Below are 20,322 nucleotides of genomic sequence, written 5' to 3'. Positions count from 1 at the left end.
CCCTGGTGATCCACCAACGCTTGCATGACCATAGAAAAGTAGCCCTTGCAGTTCATGTACTCTGTGGTAAGGTGGGCTGGTGCCAAAATAGGGATGTGTGTGCTGTCTATTGCCACAGTTCAGGATTCCCATTGCTGCAAATCCATCCACTATTTTCTGCACGTTGCTGAGAATCAGAATCCTGTGTATTAGGAGCCGATTAATGGCCCTCCATGCTTGTATAACAGTGGCCCCTATGGTGGATTTTCCAACTCCAAAATGATTTCCCACTGACTGGCAGCAATCTGGTGTGTGATTGCCACTCACTTCTCCACTGTCAGTGCAGCTCTCATTCTAGTGTCCCTGCACTGGAGGGCTGGCACACAGATCCAGGAGTGTAGCCTTTTGTGTCCGAAAGTTCTGCAGCCACTACTCATCATCCCAGATTTGCATTACACTGTGATCCCACCAGTCAGTCCTCATTTCTGGGGCCCATAAGCAGTGCTCTACCATCTGCAGCTGCTCCCTGAATGCCACCAACAATCTTGAATTGTTTTTCGCTATGTCCCTCAGCAAACTCCTCCCAGAAATTCTCTGTCCCCCTTTGTTGCAGTACTTCCTGTGGGTCTGCATGTGTCCTGTATTTGCAATGTTCATGAGAATAGTGCAGAGCTCTGCAGGCTCCATGCATCTGTCCGAGATGGTGGACACAGAAAATACTGCACAGGTTTGTTGAATTTTTTTTTAAAGGCACAAATACTATGTGATATGGATGTGTGAGTCATTTCTGTCCTACAATACACTGTGAAAAGTTCCCAAAAGCATTGTGCCGGATGGCACCATGTGGCACACTGGGATACCTATGGTGCACCGCATTTTGTACTGACACATGAACTCCTGGTGAGTACGTGTAGAGTTAATGCAAGCAGCCAAGTACACACACGTACAAACAATATACAGACTTCAGCAGCTGTACGCTGCCATAACTTCTGTCCACCAAAGTTTGTTGTGTAAGCATGACCTAACTCACAACCGGCAGAGTGAAAGAACCAGCTCGCTCGATCTTGTCTCATAAGTTGGTTCCTCCTTCCCCTGTATCATTTCGATATCTCTTCTCTCTATCCCCTGCAGTTTTCCTATTTCTGTGTATTCAGAAACTCAGTAAGAGTAAATTACCTGCATGCAGTAGAACTGGTATAATAATGACACAGTAGGAAAACAGGCCCTCATGTCCAATCAGCACACAAACTATTGTGACTCAGACCTGAGGAAACTTCTCTCTATCAAATATTAATTTCTCTGATAGACTGACAAGTCAGAAAGCTGTCAATGGGTGCTCAGGCTTCATGCTTTGCATGCAGATTGCTTGATTGGAGTAATTGACATTGATGCAGTGATTTACATAAATGCTGCTTAACCAACCACTAGAATGGCCCATTGAGCTTTCTCTTCCCGTTTTTTCCATCCTCATGGTTTCCTGTTTTATTTCCAAAAGGTTTTTGAACTTCTGTGTGGAAAATAGAAGTCAATGCTGAGAAGAGCTGGAATTTTACCCTCCCTATCTGTGCAACCCTTGGAGTCCTGTGAAGTCAGGTTTGTTGAGATGTAGCTGTTAAAACATGGCCCAGTACCCCCTGTATGGTCATCCTGTTGTAAGAGAACCCAGTCGCTGGGTGCCTTGTGCTTCCAAGCCAGCTGGGTATGGGTAGAGTCTAGTCACTGTTTCTAGCTCTGGGAGTATAGGCCATACTCCCAACCTCAGACATGTTGTCAGACGCCCTTCTTTGGAACAGGAGGTGCCACCATCCAGCTCCCCATGACCACAAAATTGGTGTCTGAGACCTCCAAGCCACCCCAGTCACTGACAAATGCACCCCTGGAGCTCCACTTGGGCTATGGACACTCTGGGCTTCTTGTTTAACCCCTTCAGGTATAACGTGGTAGTCAAGCAAGGAACACAAGCTTCGCAAAAGAATTTCTGACCCACTACAATTTTACTCTGAAAGCACCGCAGAGGTACAGATCTTTGACAAACCAAAGAAAAGTCCTGAGATGCTCCCTCCCCTGGTCTGATCTCTCCCCTTCTTGTGTCCAGACAGGGCAGAATCCCCACTGGTCTCACTCTCCTATATTTTCTCCTTACATGTGGCGATGGTCACTCTTTTACCCTGCACAGAGCAGTACCCCCTCCCCCCCAAGCCACTTTCCACTGGGAAGCTCCAAAGCCCTTTCAGTCATGTTTCCCTCAGCCCCTATGTGGACCCCTGTGTAGAAAGTCCATTGATAGGCCGGTAGTTGAGTGACAATCAAAGTCGATGCCCCTGGATTTCTGCCTTGGTGGCTTCTCAGTGATAAATAGTCCTTCAAAGGGGTGTCAAGCACTGCTCCAGGGCTGGGCAGCTGTCTGGAATACACCCTAATAGGTTGCCCTTGGGCAAATTTAGACATATGTTCAGCACATAATACACCTCTACCCCGATATAACGTGACCCGATATAACACAAATTCGGATATAACGCGGTAAAGCAGCGCTCCAGGGGGGCGGAGCTGCGCACTCCGGTGGATCAAAGCAAGTTCGATATAACGCAGTTTCACCTATAACGCGGTAAGATTTTTGGCTCCCAAGGACAGCGTTATATCGAGGTAGAGGTGTACAAAATGGAGTTCGTAATCTGATACAGACATACCCTGCTCTGTCACAGTAACTGAGAGCACAATTCAGCTCTCTATGAAATTTACTAGTCTCTCGTGGTAGCGATCCTGTTCCTCCTGGACTCCGGACTTCACAAACCCTCAGCTATTAGTGCTCTTGCCCTTCAGACATACACAAAGACAGTGGTATCTGCTCAGCATTTCAATGGCAAAGACCCACTCCCCAAGAAAATTCTTCTGTCACCTCCGCTGCCTCTTCTAATGCTTCAGAAATTGTAATCTTATAACCTGACTGATACCATCCTCCTCCTATGTTCAGGTTGTCTTTGGAGTGGACAAGCAGCCAGTAGATGATTGCCCATTCACTCTTGTGACATGATGGTGTCTGAAAGTGTGTAGGGCGGGGCTTAGCAGAGTGACCCTGTATGGACTCCATGCCGAGGCACTTTAATACACTGGTGGTAAACAAAAGGCTTCCTTCTCTACTGTTCGCAATCTTTGCTAACGCGTCGAAAGCAAAATAAAAAAAGATATAAGAAAGGACCACATGACAATCTCCTCCTGTGAGCACCAGGAGATGTCTGCACTATTCCCTTTCTGCTCATTACACTGCACAGGCTCTGAAATAATATAGTCAGAAAAAGCATCTTCTGGTGAATATAAATCATGAGTGACAAAATGGTATTATTATGAGCAGAGGCAAAGTGCTTTCCTCCCACAGAATTACAGCCTCATTCAATCCCATACACATACGGCACTTCTGCACCCAGTGGCGGGGTGTCTGGGTAGTTAATTAAATATGTGTTGTGTATGTCTGAAGATAAATTGGGGCCGTGTGTGAGAGTGACTTTGTCTCTGTCTTTGTCTGATTTATCTTTAACTTACAAAACACTGAGAATAAAGATAACTATAAGCTTTAAAAATCTACTTTCCCCTCAAGCCCCTCCTATATAAATCTCTTCATTGAAATAAGCTCAAGAGACAGATAAATGCTCTGGCAGGAGTATGCAATATTATTTCTGGCACTTGAAGAACCTCAAAATAGATAAGGGAGGAATTGAAAGGAGGCTGTGAAGCTCTGTTTGTTCTAACACATGGGGCCAAATTCTGCTCAATAGTTTAAGTCCAGAGTAATTCTTTTGAAATCATTGGAGTTGTTCCTGATTTACACCCCTTTAGCTGAGAGCCACAATTGGCCCAGAATGTTTTTTTTAGAAAACAAAGCCTCCGGAAACCCAAGAGCCCCCATAATTAATAGATCCACAGACGACGACAATTCTGAGAAGAAAAGGCACCAGAATTGCAGCTCATGCCCAAACAAAAGGTTAATTTGGCTCCAGAACAAATAAGCACTAATAATGAAAAGCTTAATACCTGATTTCAGGTGAAGCTCTGAGCCGTCAGTGACCTCATTCTGGAGCAGGGCATCCCAGGCATCGCTTGTTAGGATCAGTTCCTCTTTCTCCTGACATGGTGTTCATTTTTCCTGCAAAGCGTTTGCTAAAAACCCAAGGCAATGTTTTCTGGTGCCATGTCCAACAGCATATGTGGTAAAATAGAAGCCATTTGACATTGTTTGTTTGGGCTTTCACACGTCAAGGGAGGGACCAAGTTTTACTGCAATGTGAATGTTCAAAAGGGGATTAGTTTAGTCTCTCTAGCTCAGAGGCCCTTTGGGAATATTTGGTTCCAAGTCCAGTGGAACCCTAATACAAGGTCTGAGACTGGCAAACCCTGTTGCAGAACGTTCCATCTGAATGATCACTACATCCTGAGCCTTCCCAAATCAGCCATGTGACAGGAGCAAAGTCTTTGACGTGCAAGGGCACAGCAAGCTCTAATAGACACTCAACTGCTCTGCTTTGGCATTAAGAATCTAGATTATACACGGCTCTAACTAGCATCTCCACAGCAATCGTTACCTACAGCTGCCTAGTGCTCAGAAAAGTGAAACGGTCTTTGGCCCTGATTGTATTCCCCCAATCCTTGTGCAGCAGCAGTCAGTCCCTTCCTCTCTGACCCCGCAGAGGGTTCTCCATGAGTGCTGGGATTTGCACATAGGAAGGGGGATTTAGTTTCTTTTTGCCAGACCTCCTCCCCGCCCCCCCATGGGGATCCCCCTTTAGGGAAGGGCTCCAGGATAGCTGTCAGATAGCTCCAGTGGAGCTCAGCTGCCAAGAAAGAGGGGTTGCCTGAGCAAAGAGTTAATGTGGAGGCACAAGGATTCCACAGATGGTTCTTGTCTCCCTCTGATCCCCCCCCAATCAGCTGTCCCCTTCTTCTGACTGAAGCCAGTGGAGTCCAGTCAGTGGAAAACAAATGAGAGGGGAGAATTGGCCCCAAAGTCTTCCATAGAAGTTTTAGAAAATATTTAAACCTGGAATCTGTTGTGAGATTCATGGACAAACTTTCGTTTTCAAACTCTACCAAACCGTCCACCAGTGAAGGCAAATAGGCACAAGCTGATTGAACCAGCCTGCAACATTTTGATAGGGATATGCCCCAAAATACTCTGTGAAAAATAAAAACCAAACCTATGTTTCTTATATTTACACTTGAACTAACTTGTTATAATCACATCTGCTTTGGAAAACAAATGGGATATGATTTTCTAAAGCGATCTAGAGGATTTAGGCACATACTTCCCAATAAACAAGGTGGCTGCTGTGTGTCTAAATCCCCTATGCTGCTTTGAAAATCTCAACCATGCTGTTTTATCAGTTCTGTGTTGTGTTCTATATGGACTTGTTGCAGAATGGTGGTTTGATAAGGAACTCTTGGGCTTCTGAGAGCCCTGGAAGACTTTCTAAGAGAGAGACAACAATTATTAACAATAGCAGCTGTTTCTAAACTATGTTGCCATTTCAGTGTGGTTCCAATGTTCTTTTGGCATTCATAACCTTACGAATTGGTAAATTACACAATAACTTCAGGTTGGAATAGGAAAGAGGACTAAACGTGGAGAAGTTGTCCTGCAATTGTACCAATACTGACATTATGTAGTGACTCCATCCTGCTTCCACTAAAGTCCGTGGCAAACTTCTTATTGACTTCAACAAGAGCAGGAACAGATGACCCTACCTCTGGGCTTTGGAAATATATTAAACACTTGCATTGTAGCTGCTTACAAGTTTTGTGGGGCTTATCATGCAACTAGTGTAATTTCATAGGCGCGGGTTACACTGGAGGAACCTTGAATCATATCAGGTTTCTTCTTTATGTAAACTTAAATCTATTCACCTTTTGGTGGATTGTCATAATTGTTCTGAACATGCTGATTAATTACCCAGCGTATGTGTGTTTGGTAGAGAACTTTGCTCCCTTGCTGTTCACTTTATCCTGTTTGGTTTGGCAGTGAAGTCATAGGGGTCTATTTCTCTCCTGGTAGGAATGCGATTTCCACAGAAACCCTGCGTGAAGGTGTGATACTGTGTATTAAGCTTATGTCTACTCTGCAATTAAACACCCACAGCTCGCCTATGTCAGCTGACTTGGGCTCGCGGGGCTGTAACATTTGTCGTGTAAACATTCAGGCTCGGGTGGGAGCCGGAGCTCTGGGACTCCACAAGGGGGAGGGTCCCAGAGCCCAGGCTCCAGCCCAAATCTGAACATCTACACCACAAATTTTACAGCCCTGTAGCCTGAGCCCCACAAGCCCGAGTCAGATGACACAGGCCAGCCATGGATGTTTAACTGCAAGGTAAACATACCCTTAAATCACCGTTGTTTGAGGCAGACAGCTGAGAGAAAGAAATCCCTTAATAAAACTGCAAGCATATTCAGTAAAGCAAAGAGAACTTTGCTGAGTATATTTATTTTAGAGCAAATCGTTTTCTTTCCTAAGTTTTCTACAGAATGAAAGTTCCCCTATAAACAACATCACTAGCTTTTATTTGTGAAGGACCATGGCCTATTGAATTATTTACCCATGTTTAGTTTAAAAGCCTGACTCCAATTAAATGGTCATTCATAATGTCATCATGTCCATCCTTCTGCAGTCCGACATGCTGTGTAGTGTCACAGGACAAGACACTTGGCAAGCACTTAGGAAAGCAACTTGGCTTCCCATGCTTCTCAACTGACAGAATGATCTGCTCCAAAATCTGTCTTGCTGATGTTTTACTGTGACATGTTACTGTGTGCTAAATTGTTTTATGAAATGTTTATTGGTAAAACATGTTGCCACTCATTTAAGCCTCCTTTAAGAAGATAAACATTTTTGTTACCCTCTGGTTTGATGAAGATACATAATGATTTCCTTGGAAGATGAATCACAGAACTGACAAATTCATTAAATAGCAAAGGATTTTACCAAGATTGCTTCTATATAAAGAAGATGCCCCTGTTATCCAAACACCATAGCTTAAATTAATGAGCAGAATCCCCATTTGTTCCCAAGCACTCTAAAAAGAACCGCATGGGGTTTGATTTAGAAAATCTGCCACCAGCCAGGTTTTATGACAATTATTCATAGCAATTGTCACCAGACACTCTGCCCAGGCACATCAGTGAGGTCTTGTTGCCATAACTTGCAGCGCAATGGTCTCCCTGTTTGGAAAGAATAACGTGCCACCTATGGACTTTTTTATACCTCCTTGCAGCTGGGGTTAAAATAATGCAAATAATAGGAGGAATGAAAAGACTGGGGGAAACTAATCTAATGTGGCAGCATAGAGCTGAGCTGAGGAGCAAGCATGGCTGGAGCCTGGTCAAGACGGGGAGGGGGTAGGAAAACAGGACCCACAAATAAGTCATTTAGCAATTTTTCCCCCCAAGCTTCCCAGGACTCCAGTCTTGATGGACCAATGATCTGATCCAATATGGCAAATCCTATATTCCTGTGGTCTTTCATCCTTCTCTCGTTTGTTTTCCTTTGTTCCACTGAAGACTTACAAATCTAATTTTTTTTTTAATTAGGAGGTATGTCAAGTCCCTTTTCCGGGGTTCTGGAGAGTTACTTTCCGCTCTGATGAACACTAACTTTAAATGACACAAATGACGAGCTGTTAAGATCACTGTGGCAATCAAGTCTCCTTTGATGGGAAAGCTAAAAATACGCTTCTCCAGCTGACACAGCCTGAAAGAGGAAAATGTTGGGGTTGGTTTAGAAGAATACATCTTTTTGTGTACCACTTCCCTTAACGTAAGTACAGGGACATTGTCATGGTGGGTTGGTTAACATGTTATTTCTGCCTTCCAAACTAGAGCATTAATATACAATCTAAATCTGACTCTAAACAGACTGTACCCTAATTACTCATTGTTTATAGGGCATTGTTTATAGAAAAGGGGGTTATTGCTAAGGACCCTCCAATAGGGATTCTTACATTTCCCTCAATGATCAGTGGTTCTGGATGTTGGGGAATGAGGCCCACATCTCTGAGTCTGGATGAAAGCAATACTGTCAATAATCCCTGATCAGGAGCTTAATTGATCCACACAGAGGTTGTTCATGATCTGCCAACCCACAGCTGCTCTCCCTTCCCCACATTTGCTCTTTGTCTGCCAGCACCACAACATCAGTGTCACTGGCTCTCTGGCTCCCAGACTAACTAAACACAGCTTGCGTTGCCTAGTGTCCCCACACTGGGTCTCCCTAAATCCTTGCCTAAACTAAGCAGTCATGGAACAAACTACAGATTACACTGCTGCCACTACTCCGCCTTTCTAGAAATAGTAGCTCCTGTTAGAGGTAATGCTGGACAAGTGAGCCATCTGCAATGGCTGGAAATGTAAAATCATGGGACAGGCTTATGTGCTTCATGGCTTTAGCTTTCAGCTGCTCAATCCTGCTTGTCCAAGACTGATTCTGAGTTTAACAGTATAAGCAGAATCCTAAATGTTTCTATTTCTAGGATAAAGTAGGATTCTCCTTGTTTGGAATCATTGTCTAGGGAGGAAAAAATAAGAGTCCCGAGGAAGAGGTTCAAATAAGAGCACGTACATACCAGATACAAGAATATATTTAATGTGCACCAGTCTCAGTAGATTCCATACTGGTGGTGGATCTTATTTCAGTGAATGGAAGCTTTTTCACAACAAATAGCAGAAGAGAATCATCTCACTTTTTAAACGGAAATATCCTCTGTACAACACATGTTTCCATGCTTACGTACAAACAAAGTGCTCTCTGTACTTATGGACAAGTAAGCACAGAACTAAGAGGACAGAATACTTAACCTGTTTCATAAGACAGAATGGACAGCTGATTGTTTCGATAGATACAGTAGGTGCTTCCATTTGGCTACGGTAGCTACAATATTTTGGCAACACAACATTTCTCTCTAAAAGGTATCAGTCCTGGGAGGAACTGTTCAGGGTCAACCAGTCTCTTCCCCTGTGGATAATGGGTTTCTCATCTCTATACCTCTGTCGGCAGCTGCCCATTGCCAGCAGAGTGCTTGATGCTCCCATTCAGAGTGGTGGCCTTGAAGGTGTAAGACCGGCGTCTAATTGAACCATCAGTGTAGATACTCTCAGGCTTGTTCTGGCAGCTGAAGAACGTGAGGAACCCATTCCGGTAGTTCTTGTTCATCCACCCATAGAGCAGGGGGTTTACAAATGTGGAGCACATGGCCACCACATGGAAGACGGTGTAAAGGAGTTTGTACTCATGGAAGATGAGCACCAAATCCAGGTCGATGGCAAGCTGGAAGATGTGGAAGGGGAGCCAGCAAACTGCGAACACCACCACCACCATCACTAGCATTTTTGTTGTCTTCTTCCTCCTGCACTGGCTGTCGCTGCTGGAAGTGGGGCTGATATGATTTTTCAGCTTGAACCAGATCCTGATGTAGGCATAGCAAATAATGGCAAGTGGAAGGATGTACTGCAGAAGGAGCATGGAAAGGCTATAAATGGTGGCATCTCTGTTATTTCCGGAAGGCCACTTTTCAGAACAGACGGCTATTTTGAGGTTGATGGATGGGATTTCCTCATGCCTGTACTCTCTGAAGATGGCCAGCGGGCCAGCCAGGACTGCACCAGTCAACCATGTAATGGCTATGATCATGAAACTGAGCCTCTTGGAGATCCTGCTATCCAAGTGGAAAACAATGCATCTATACCTGTCCAGAGCTATCACAGTTAAGGTGAGGGTAGACACATGGACACTCAAAGCTTGGGCATAAGGGACCAGATGACAAAGAACAGCCCCAAACTTCCACTCATCCAGTAGCGTGTACACCAAGGTGAAAGGCAAACAGAGAGTGTCCACCATGAGGTCTGCCACGGCCAGGTTAGCGATGAAGAAGTTGGTTACAGTCCTCATGGTTTTATATTTCACTATCGTATAGATCACCAGGGAGTTGCCGATGAATCCCAGCAGAATTATTAAGGAATAAGCTGCAATCAATATGACCTGGACCCCAAGGATCTTGGTACTGTCCATCATGATGCTGCTGGAACCTTGGAGACCCTGGCTAGGAGTGACAATGCCACTGGAATGCCAGCCTAGTGGCAGCTTCTCATCCAGAACCAGCTCCTCCATTACCAGGGTGCTGTTGGTTTGCTTCAGCAGCCCCATGTCTGGTGTGTCCTTTCAGGAGAGGGGGGAGGTCTGTAACGTCACCTCTGGAAGAGTAAAAGTGAAATAGTAAAAGTGAGACCCTTTCAGACAGGAGAGCAGCTTCAAGCACCTCGATTCACAGTGGCATATCCAGGTTGGCATTTCAAATGAAGCAGCAGCAGCGGTAACGTTCCTTGACTTTTCCCTACTCCCTGATAAACTTGTGGTTTCCATACATAGTTACCACAGCCACGCAGAGGGATGTTAATCCCCATTAGACCTTATTTTAAACATACGCTAAAATTCATACCAACCCACCAAGGAAAGGCCAGTGCCCATTCCATTTCCCAAATGAATTTTTCAGATTTTATTTATTTAAAAGTGAATGGTTTTTTTAACAAACAAACAAACAATCCTTCCACTCGCCATGCTGATGCGACCAAGACAGAGCTCAGCTTACAGTACCACTTCTGTGTGCCCTGCCTGTTGTGGTCTGCTGTGCTTTTCAAAATGGTTGCACTAGAGAGACAACACTCCCCTTCTCCCCCCCCCCCCCCCCAGCAAGGTGCATGAGCCCAAACATCTCACATGAAAGTGCCTCTGGCAGCATTGTGCATGATGACACAGGACCAATCCAATTCCGTAAGCCAATGCTGAATTTTGTTGCGATCACAATAAGAGAATGTTGCCACTGCAGGGGTTTTATTCAGCATATACACAGCAGCATAAAATTCAACACAGCTATTAAATCCCCTTTCTCTGTCAGAACCCCCCCACAGCTGAGAAGTGAATAGGGGTGAGCAGGGGTCACACTCTCCACCTGCTCAGACCCAAATGTGGGGCCAAGATCCAAGAATAATGCTTGAACAAAGTGCTGGTTAGGAAAACGGATCAATTGAGTGGCATAAATAACATTGTCTGCAAATTTGCTGTTCAGCTTTTCTGTTCTGAATCATTTCCAGTTGAGCAAAAGGGTTTTAATGCCGCTCGACTGAGGGAAATGAAATGTGGGTCCAAAATCAAGAGTGCACCCTCAGAGGCAGGAGCAGCTGCATGGCATCTTATCGTCCTCCTTTCAAATGAATAGTTCGAAGTTTCACATTTGTTTCTACAGGAACCAGCGAACCATCTGCTTCTGGGCAGCTCAGCTGATCCTAACCTGACAGCCACAGTTGCAGGGTTCTCAGAACAGTATGACCCGAGGAATGGATGACTGAGTTTTTATGTGAAACGTGCAGTGGTTTAAGCTAGTTCCTTAAACAAATGGAAGAAAATAATGGCCATCATGATGGTAAATGAGGCTGCGATTATGTTGTAATGGATAATAAATAGCTGGGTGTTCATTTGTCACTCCTCAGAACAAGGATCATAGGTCCCCTTGGGAGCGGCTTCAGGAATCTCCATGCTGCTTGGGAAGCCCAGGGAAAGGAGAACAGCCTAATTTAGATTGGTCCCAGCTGCGTTCTCCCCTGCGCGCTGTGTGTTTTTATTGGCATTTACAACTTTGGCACCAGTGGCTCTACTGGCGGTGCTGGTTTCTACGGCAGGGATGCTAGGATAAGTTCTCCTCTCAATGAAATCAGTGCAATCCCACTGCAGTGACAAGTTTAAGTGAGGCTGCGTTGGTCTGACCAAGAGGAGGTGATTCTCTGCCTTTATAGTATTTTCTCATCTAGGCAAAGACGGTGCATTAACAGAGTAAATTCTACACAGCTACAAGTGAGGGAGAAAGGATGGTCCGGGGTGAGGACACGCCCTGGACAAATTACTTAGCCTCTCTGTGTTTCAGTTCCTTAGCTGTACAAAGAGAGATCAAAGCACCCTGCTTGGGCTCTCAAGGGGGTTGTGAGGCTAAATACACTAAAGGCTGTGAGAGGCTCACATACTATGGTAATGGGGGCCATATCTAAGGTGGGAGAGATCAGGAGGAAGGGTAACCCTAGGCAGCAGGGGGGAAAGGTAACACCCACATTCAGCTGGAGGTGAGGCTGGGAGGAAGGTAATGAGGGTGAGAAGTCAGTGTTGAAGGTAACATGAGGCTGCGTGGGGTAATGGGAGGGTAACCCCACTTGGAACTAGTCGTGTCTACTAAATCTTCACCAACTAAACCAAAACCCACAGGCAGGTTTGTTGGAACGGTTCTCTTCTCCCTGCAGGACCCATTAACTACAATAGAGAAAACCCTTGGGCCACCTGCTCATCCCTGACAACTAAGAGAAGCTGGCTTAGCAGCTCGCACCATGGAGGCTTCTGCTCTTGCACCGAATGGAGACATTAGCTGAGCAGGGAGACGTTGGGCCATAGAGAATGTATTGATCAGTGCACAAAGAAAATGCTGAGAGACACAGTTTGTTGCACAAGCCTCCATGGAAACAACGCTGCCGATCAATGGGCAGCATGCTGCAGTGGTGACCTAGCCCCACTGCTTCCCTGCAGCTCAGAAAGCCCCCTCCAGCCCTCCTCAGGTAACAGGTGCTGGGCTGAGCCAAAGTCAAACTGCAGTAGGGAAGAGCAAAGTTACAGTCCAAAGGCTGATGCAGAAAAGAGAATGAATGATGGGCATTTTTCACTGCAGACTTTCTCAGCTTTCTCACTGCTGTCTCTCTTGCCCCATATGTACTCATCTAACTAGCTATCTACCCACAGCCTTGGCATCATCCCTGGTCCCGAACCTTCCCTTTCTCTTTTTCCCACATCAGCTGCCAACTGGCTGCAGAGTTTCCTATTTAAAATCAAGCTATTTTCTTTAGTTGGAGACTGGCGATAAAAACAACCTGGGAGCAGCCAGAAACATAATAATCATTAGAGCTGTTTTGCCTCAACCATAAAAGGTCTTAATGGACTTTTGCTTTTCAAAGGGCAATAATTAAAAAACAATTAAGGAATTGTAGTTAAGAGGCAAAACCGCACTAGACTCATGGACTCGAAGGCCAGAAGGGACCATAGTGATCATCTAGTCTGACCTCCTGCACATCACAGGCCACAGAACCTCACCCAGCCACTCCTATAATAGATCCCTAACCTCTGGCTGAGTTCCTGAAGTTCTCAAATCGTGATTTAAAAACTTCAAGTTACGGAGAATCCCCCATTGACTCTAGTTCAAACCACCAACTGCCCCAGCCTGCAGAGGAAGGTGAAAAAAAACCCCACCATTAGGCTGTTCCAAGGTCATTTGGGCTGCTTCTAGGTCGACAGCTCATGCACCGAGGCTCATCCCAATGAGAAATCAAACTGTGGAGTTGCAGCCCCCTAAATGCGTATTGGGATGTGGGAGTTAGGGTAGCAAGCCACCCACACCCTAGAGCCCCAGCAAAACTGCCAGGCTAAATGGAGAGATCTCAGGAGCTGGGAACTACTTCTGTGGGAATGAAGCAGTAGCAGTGCAGACAAGTGGGCTGGCAGAAGCAGAAATACTCCCATGATCTGTTCAGACCTCTACACTACCGTAAACGACTGGGAATGTGTTCAACGGCCTTGTGCCTCTGACAGGAGCATTATTTAGATCTGTTCCCCTGCTGAGATTAAACCTACCATCTCGGTCTCTTCAAAGGCAGAGTCATGCTGGGGAAGGTCTGTGGTCTGCAGGGAACAAGAGGTGACCTCAGGGGTAGAGATATACACCCAGCTGTCTGTGAGAGGAGTGTACCTTTCGACAGGAGAGGCACAGGTCAAGTCTCCTTGGTGGCCCAGGCCCTTGCTAAAGGTCTGAGCGCTGCCTGGTTTTCAGAGGTGCTGAGAACCCACAAATCCCACTGAAGTCACTGGGAACTGCTTGTGCTCAACCCCTTTGGGAAACGGACCACACTAGTGTCCTGTACATCACTGAGCACGTTGCTGGGGCTGAATAATAGTCCTGTATGTGGATGCTTCAGGGTTCATCCTCTGCTTCAGGGAAGACCTGCCACACTGAGTGTGGCAACTGCAGCCCAAAGGGGAGAGAGGTTACCCCCAGTAGGGAGAACTGGGATGTTGGATGTCTCCACTCCTGGGTGCTACAGTCTACCTCCTGCCCGTATGGGAATGTGGGAGGGTGATACTGTGCACTCTGAAGAGGCCGACTGGGAGAAGCCAGTTTGGAGCCTGACCAGTTACAGCAGGAGGACTTTCCTTGCCTTAGGAGGGGACTGAACTTTAAGTATGACCTGGCTGAGTAACCCAGAAGAACTCTACTGCAGAACCAGATTGGCCACCAAAAGGCAGTTCTGGAGTGGGAAGAATCCCTGCAATGCTGCGTCCTGACCTCCAGTGGTGAGAGTGCCCCCATGACATGCACCCGTACAGCCCCCAGTACTAGCCACCTGGATGGTTTGACTCAGATCTATACGTTGTTTCACTGAGTGTCCAGGCTGTGAACATGATCCACACAGAGACAGGACAAGAGAAATGGCAGAGGGCATTTCCTGAAAAATGAGGTAGTTGGAGACAGAGAGGGAGAGTCTTTCCCTTTGGAGACAGAAAACAGAGCTGGTTAATTAAAAGCAGTGCGTAGTGAGATTATGGTGGCTCCAGCCAGCAGTTTCTGAGCGTGAGGGGGGCAAAGGGAGCAGATGGGAGGGGGATAATGGCAAAGGCTACCCTTAGATCAAAGGCCCTCTGCAGTCACAAGCCCGTCACCATTAGGTTTAAAGTGGGAAAGGAAGGGACCTGGAGCCAGATTCTTCTCTCTGCTTCCAATCTTAGAGTAGCTGTTCTGATTAACATTGCACATGGTCTCTTTTTGCTACTGGCTTGGGGCATGAGGAATCAAAGGGCTGCTAATAACTTTTGTATTTTCATGTACCCGGTCATGGTCCTATTGCTGCTGTGCCCTCTCTCCATAATGGCTCAGACCCAAACTGGCCCATCAGGTAAAAAAAAAGTGTTGTTAGGGCTTGGACTAGACCAATGCCTGGAAAGGACTAGACCAACTCTCCCTTTGCCTACTTCAGACAGACCTCACAGTTACCGTGTGAGGAGGGGCAGCAATGCTGGAGTCATTGCCTGAAGCGGGGACCCGGCAAGAGCTGGATCTATCCTTCCTCATGCAACTCCAGGGAGTCATTATGGACTGCACTACAGGGGGACTCTGGGGTCTGAGCCTCTCTCTGCCCTCCAGAAATTATGTAGCAATAACATGCTAGGTTTCCGCTGTCCCTGGTTAGACCTAAGAATTGCCAGACCAGATCAGACACATGATCCATGTAGTCCAGATCTGTTTCTGAGACTGGCCAGTAGCAGATGTCCTTCAGCGGAAGGAGCTATGACACTTTTCTCTGGCTGAGGGTCTGCTCCAAAGTGTGTGTGTGTGTGTGAGAGAGAGAGAGAGAGAGAGAGAGAGACCCTCCCAACCTGCCCACTTTCCACTGTGCTCTTCGCTCCCTGCAAAATATCATCTGATCCTGGAGAAGCACAAAGCCCCCATATTGTGTAGAACAGCGATAGGGCTTCCTGGGGAGGAGAGAGATTGGGGGACAGAGAGGAAAATCAAGGGAAGTCAGGCAGCTGGAAATTGAATCAACATCCTGAAGCCACGGGAATCCAAGAGCACCATCAAGTGGCCACTTCCCCAGCACTCTGGCTCCTCCTGTGCTTAGAAACCCAGTGGGCCCAGGTTTGAATCTTAATTGATTCTGAAAACTCTGGGGAATGTCACGCCAGCAAGGTGGTAGGATAATCCCTCGTCACTCCATGACTGAGCCCCTGGGTGGAGGAGAGACGATAAAACAAGGAAGGGACAACAGCACTAAAACAGCCCTAACAGATGTAGAGGTCAAGAGTTGGATGACCTAGCGCTGCTCAAGCAATGAAGCATAACTGAGGGGAATAACCCCAGGGGCTCCTGTTTCCATACTGGAACCTGCAGGTTCCTAGCATGATGCGTTCATACTTTCACAATTAGGGTGCTTCAAAGGAGCAGGTGAAGTTTCTGCAGGAAATGGTGCAAGGAAGTTAATTGGGGGAGCTCCCAGCTACTTGGCTCAGAAGAGGAGGAGCAATAGGTGGTGACAGCACTAGTTGTAGGGGACATTCATCTATACTTCAGCCCTAGTTCTCCCCCCACAGAAACCACTGGGGGGAATGTTGCAGGAGCACTGACTGTGGAAGAGCTCACAAGGTACTCTAGTCCCAGCAGAAGACCCAATAGGGAATGATGGAGGAGCACTGGCTGTGGAGAAGCTCACACATACTTCATTCCCAGCTGTTCCCAGCCCTGTGGAGAATGACAAAGGAGCTGGTATTCCCCTTACAGACATGAAAGCCTGTAGCAGAAGTGCCTCCAACATTGCCATGTGGCAGAGATTGGCTGGGCATGGGGAAGCAGATTCCTGACATGCTTTTCTCTGCACCAGCTGTGGGAGGCTGCAGGAGGTAAGAGAAGGGATATGCTGGTTGTGTGCCAGGATCCAGCTGTGGTTTGGGGAGTGTGCGGCCTGATTCTGCTCCAGGAGTGAGATGCAACCACAGCAAATAATGGAGGAGGAGAAGAGAACCCCTGAAGAGAAAGTTGGAAGAGAGAAACTAGAATCCTACTTCCACCAAACCTGTAGCAGTAACTCAACTTCTGGTTGGACACATTTGAGGAGCAGATGGCAAAGAGTCTTCCCCAGCCCCGGGAGCTGCAACCACTCTTAAAAACAATATGCAACAAGGGAGGAAAGGTAGCAACCCCTGACTTTCATTCTACACCCAGCCTCGACGGCTTGCTCCCGGAGCAGAGCTACTGGTAGTGACAGCAGCATACCAAGAGCGTGTTCCTATGTAAATGACAATGGAAACCAGCATAAAGGAGGTTTCTATCAGAGGATGCAGGGAAAGATTTACAGGAGGGAGCAGAATTTCCCAGGTGGCAGCTTGTTATATCCACACCTGCCATTCTCTGCTCTGTAGGTTTGTGATTCGTTTCCGCAGATGCCCCAGCCTCCCCTCTCCTATCCCCTCTTCCCTCTGAGCATCCTGCTCCCCAGGCTCTCTGCTTCTGCTCAGGAACATTTCAAAACTCCTGTCAGTATTGCTTGCTGCACGCGTTTTCTTAATTCCATATCTCAGTGCTGCCAGCACCTGAAATCAATCCCCGGGATGATGATGCTTAAACTCTGCCATGGACAAAACATACCAAATCTCCACTGTGCACCAAGAATGAGCCCTTCCCAACCCACCTGGCAAATGCAAGAGCATTCTCTGAATTCAGTAATGAAGGCACAGCAAAGCCACATACCTGGAGTTACTGTCTCATCGCTGTTTGGGATGGGGGTCCGTCCTTTCCTTTCCGCTTTCTCTCTCCGCGTGGATCAACCTATAGCAAGCAGGATTTCTAAAACTAACTCTTGGGAAACAAAAAAAATCATGTTGATGACTGTGCTCCTGGAATGTGCTTCATCCCGAAGGAACGGTTTGACATGCCAGCCTGCAGGCACTCAGAGCTTCCTCCAGGAGAGTGACTGACAATCCCTGCCACAGAAAGCTGGATGCTCTGTTAGATACTGAATGAGAGAAAGAAGAGGGAGTGTGTGTGTTTTAACAAACAGGAAAGGAAAGGGGGAGGGAGCCTGCTGCTGCTGTTCATACATTGTTCAGCCACTGAGGGGCTTCTTGCAGTGGAGGAGAGAAGAAGAAGCTGAAATGTTCCATCACATCATCTTCCCATCCTAGGGAGAGGCAGTGTGGTCTAGTGGCTAGGACAGTGGCTGGGTTCTGTTCCTGGCTTTGCTCCTGACTTTGGGCAAATCTCATTCCACTCGTTCTGTGCCTTTCTTGTCTTGCCTATATAGATTGTGAGCGCTTTGGGCCTGGAACTGTCTCTTCCTCTGTGTTTGTACAGTACCTAGCACAATCTATGTGCTTCAGTGGTATAAATAATAATGGTCTGAAATGGCAATAGCCACATGGCAACTGCTTGTCCCTTTTCAGAAATTGGAACTAGAAAGCCAAGTGAGCCTTCCATGTGCCTGGTGCTGTCCAAACTGAACAATCTCTGCATCCAGAAGCTTACTGTCTAGTGCAGATGTGTCTACGTTAATACAACAGGTGTCGCTGTGTGTTGGGGTTGGTGGAGTTACATTTTCTATTCTTTTTGGAATAAAAAACCCATAGAGATGTAATTCACGATCTATCACGACAGCAAACGTTTGGTGTTCCTGCAACAACTAGCCTGGCAGAACCGTGGGGCATGGCAGAATATCCTGCAGGCAGCCAGAATGGGGGAAGTAGCAGAGGGGGCAGGGTTTCCGGTCTTGCTGAAGGTCCCACAGGTGGCCAGCCAATAGAAAGGAGGCTCTGTGGCATGAGCTCTACCTGTGTTTGCCTTTCCAGCTGACCCGGACAAGGAAATGCAGGAGTGAGGGAATGAGGAGAAGGAGACCCAGCATCTGCTTTGAGACCATTCAACTAGGAAGCCATTGTGGCACAGCTCTGGCTCTGGCAGGCTGCGCTTCCTCTCTCTGGTCAACTGTGGAGAATCAGGAGCCGAATAGCATCAAACTGGGGGGTTTTGTGCCTGCTCGAAGAGGTCCAGGGTGCTAAGGGAATAGGAGAAAACCCAAATGGCCAGACAGAAAAAGGAAAGGCAAAACATGTCCGTACCCTTTCCTGAATCTGTCCGAGTCACCCACAGCTTCCAAGCAGTCAGTAAATGAATGCACGGGGTAGTTTCTAACCAAGGCATTCTTTATTGCTCTGCAATATAATCACAATACATTTTCAGCAACGTATTAGACAGCTGTACCCAAAGGCCTCTGAGCGCCTTAGCAAAAACATAACTCTAAGCAGTAATAAACACAGTGCGGGGAGTGAGCAGGCCTGATCTACACTGGCTGCTGCTACAGGCTGAGGTGTAATCATTTCACAAGCCTAAGGATTATGCTTGTTCACCTCTGCCCCTGTGCTGGGTGCAGATGTGACAGGCACATGCAGCTACACTTTTCATCTGGCCTGTGGTATGCACAGCACACCTGAACTCTGCCCATTCAAGAGTCAGGCCACCTAATCACTCCATCCCGGGGTCAGCGCTCTGCTCTGGTTTGTGAAAGACCCAGGTCTGAATGTAGGCTTCCCTTGACGGCCCCTGAATGGCGTCAGCCCAGGAGACACAAAAGACAATGCTGCTTGCTGAACCTTTTCCGCTTACCAAGGTCAGGTGAGGAAACAAGTCTGATGAGCTACACTGTATGCTTTGCTTTAATGTATTCTGCATCACCTCTGCAGTATGTCATCTGCCAATTGTTCCGGGGGTTACATCTGCCCAGGGCATTGGGACCCTTCCGGATAGGAGGCATTAGTGTATTCATTTGTAAGTTGTTATTACAGTATTATTGCTATTCAAACACTTGGGCAGTATTTCAGGACATGGCAGCACGCTGGATACTAGCAAAGGTTCTTTCTCTCCCTAGTGCTGAGAAGGATGGTTAAGCGCTGGAGCTGGTTACCTAGGGAAGTTGTGGAACCCGCATCAGTGGGGGTTTTAAGAACATGTTAGACGAACGCCTGTCAGGGATAGCCTAGATATACTTAATTCTGCCTCAGCAGGGGGTGATGGACCTCTTGAGGTCGCTTCCAGCCCTACATTTCTAGGATTCTATATGGCCCTCATCACCTTAGTTTCTGAACACCTCACAGTCTTCCGTGTATTTATCCTCACAACTCCCCTAGGAGGCAGGGCAGTGCTATTATCCCCATTGTGCAGATGGGGAACTGTGGCACAGAGAGGCTAAGTGACTTGTCCAGATCACACAGAAAGTCTGTGGCAAAGCAGAACCCAAGTCCCTCAAGACCCAGGCAAGTGCTAACCATTGGACCATCCTTCCTTTGTCTGCCATTTCTTTTAATAAAAGTCTCTTTACAAGTACAGGATAGAGCTCAGTAACTGCAGGCAGGCAAATCCAGTGTGTCATTTATTCACTCTTGCTGAGCCACCCTTGCCTTGGAGGTTTGCGTCTTTCTCTTCCCCCTTCTTCTTTCACACTAGTCCATTTTGTTTTAGATGTACCAAAAACTCAAGACCAAAGGGACAGCTGTAGCTCTCGAATTCCCAGCTAGTTGGGTGAAGAGAAGCAGCAGGTCAGCCCCCAAAACTGAGGAGCCCCGAGCTGAGCCAGCGTCTCCCATCTGTCCCCTTGGAAGATAATGAAGCAGGTGATCACATCCCAGAAGGGGAAGCTCATGGGTAGTGAGTGATGCATAATATCCTGAGTCTCTTCTTGTAGGAGGGA

General features: G+C 46.9%; 1 protein-coding gene across 1 annotated transcript; it reads right to left on the bottom strand.

The window, feature by feature from the left end:
• Window positions 1-8,992: 8,992 nt before the first annotated feature.
• LOC135883105 (neuropeptide Y receptor type 2-like) lies at window positions 8,993-10,156 on the bottom strand. The gene has a single exon (XM_065410149.1). It carries the CDS (start codon window positions 10,154-10,156, stop codon window positions 8,993-8,995), a length of 1,164 nt encoding a protein of 387 aa, XP_065266221.1.
• Between the last annotated feature and the right edge of the window lie 10,166 nt (window positions 10,157-20,322).

Source organism: Emys orbicularis, chromosome 8, assembly GCF_028017835.1.
Source record: "Emys orbicularis isolate rEmyOrb1 chromosome 8, rEmyOrb1.hap1, whole genome shotgun sequence".
Lineage (NCBI taxonomy): Eukaryota > Metazoa > Chordata > Testudines > Emydidae > Emys > Emys orbicularis.
The sequence above is the reverse complement of the archived record's forward strand: the minus strand, read 5'-3'. Positions and strand labels throughout refer to the sequence as shown.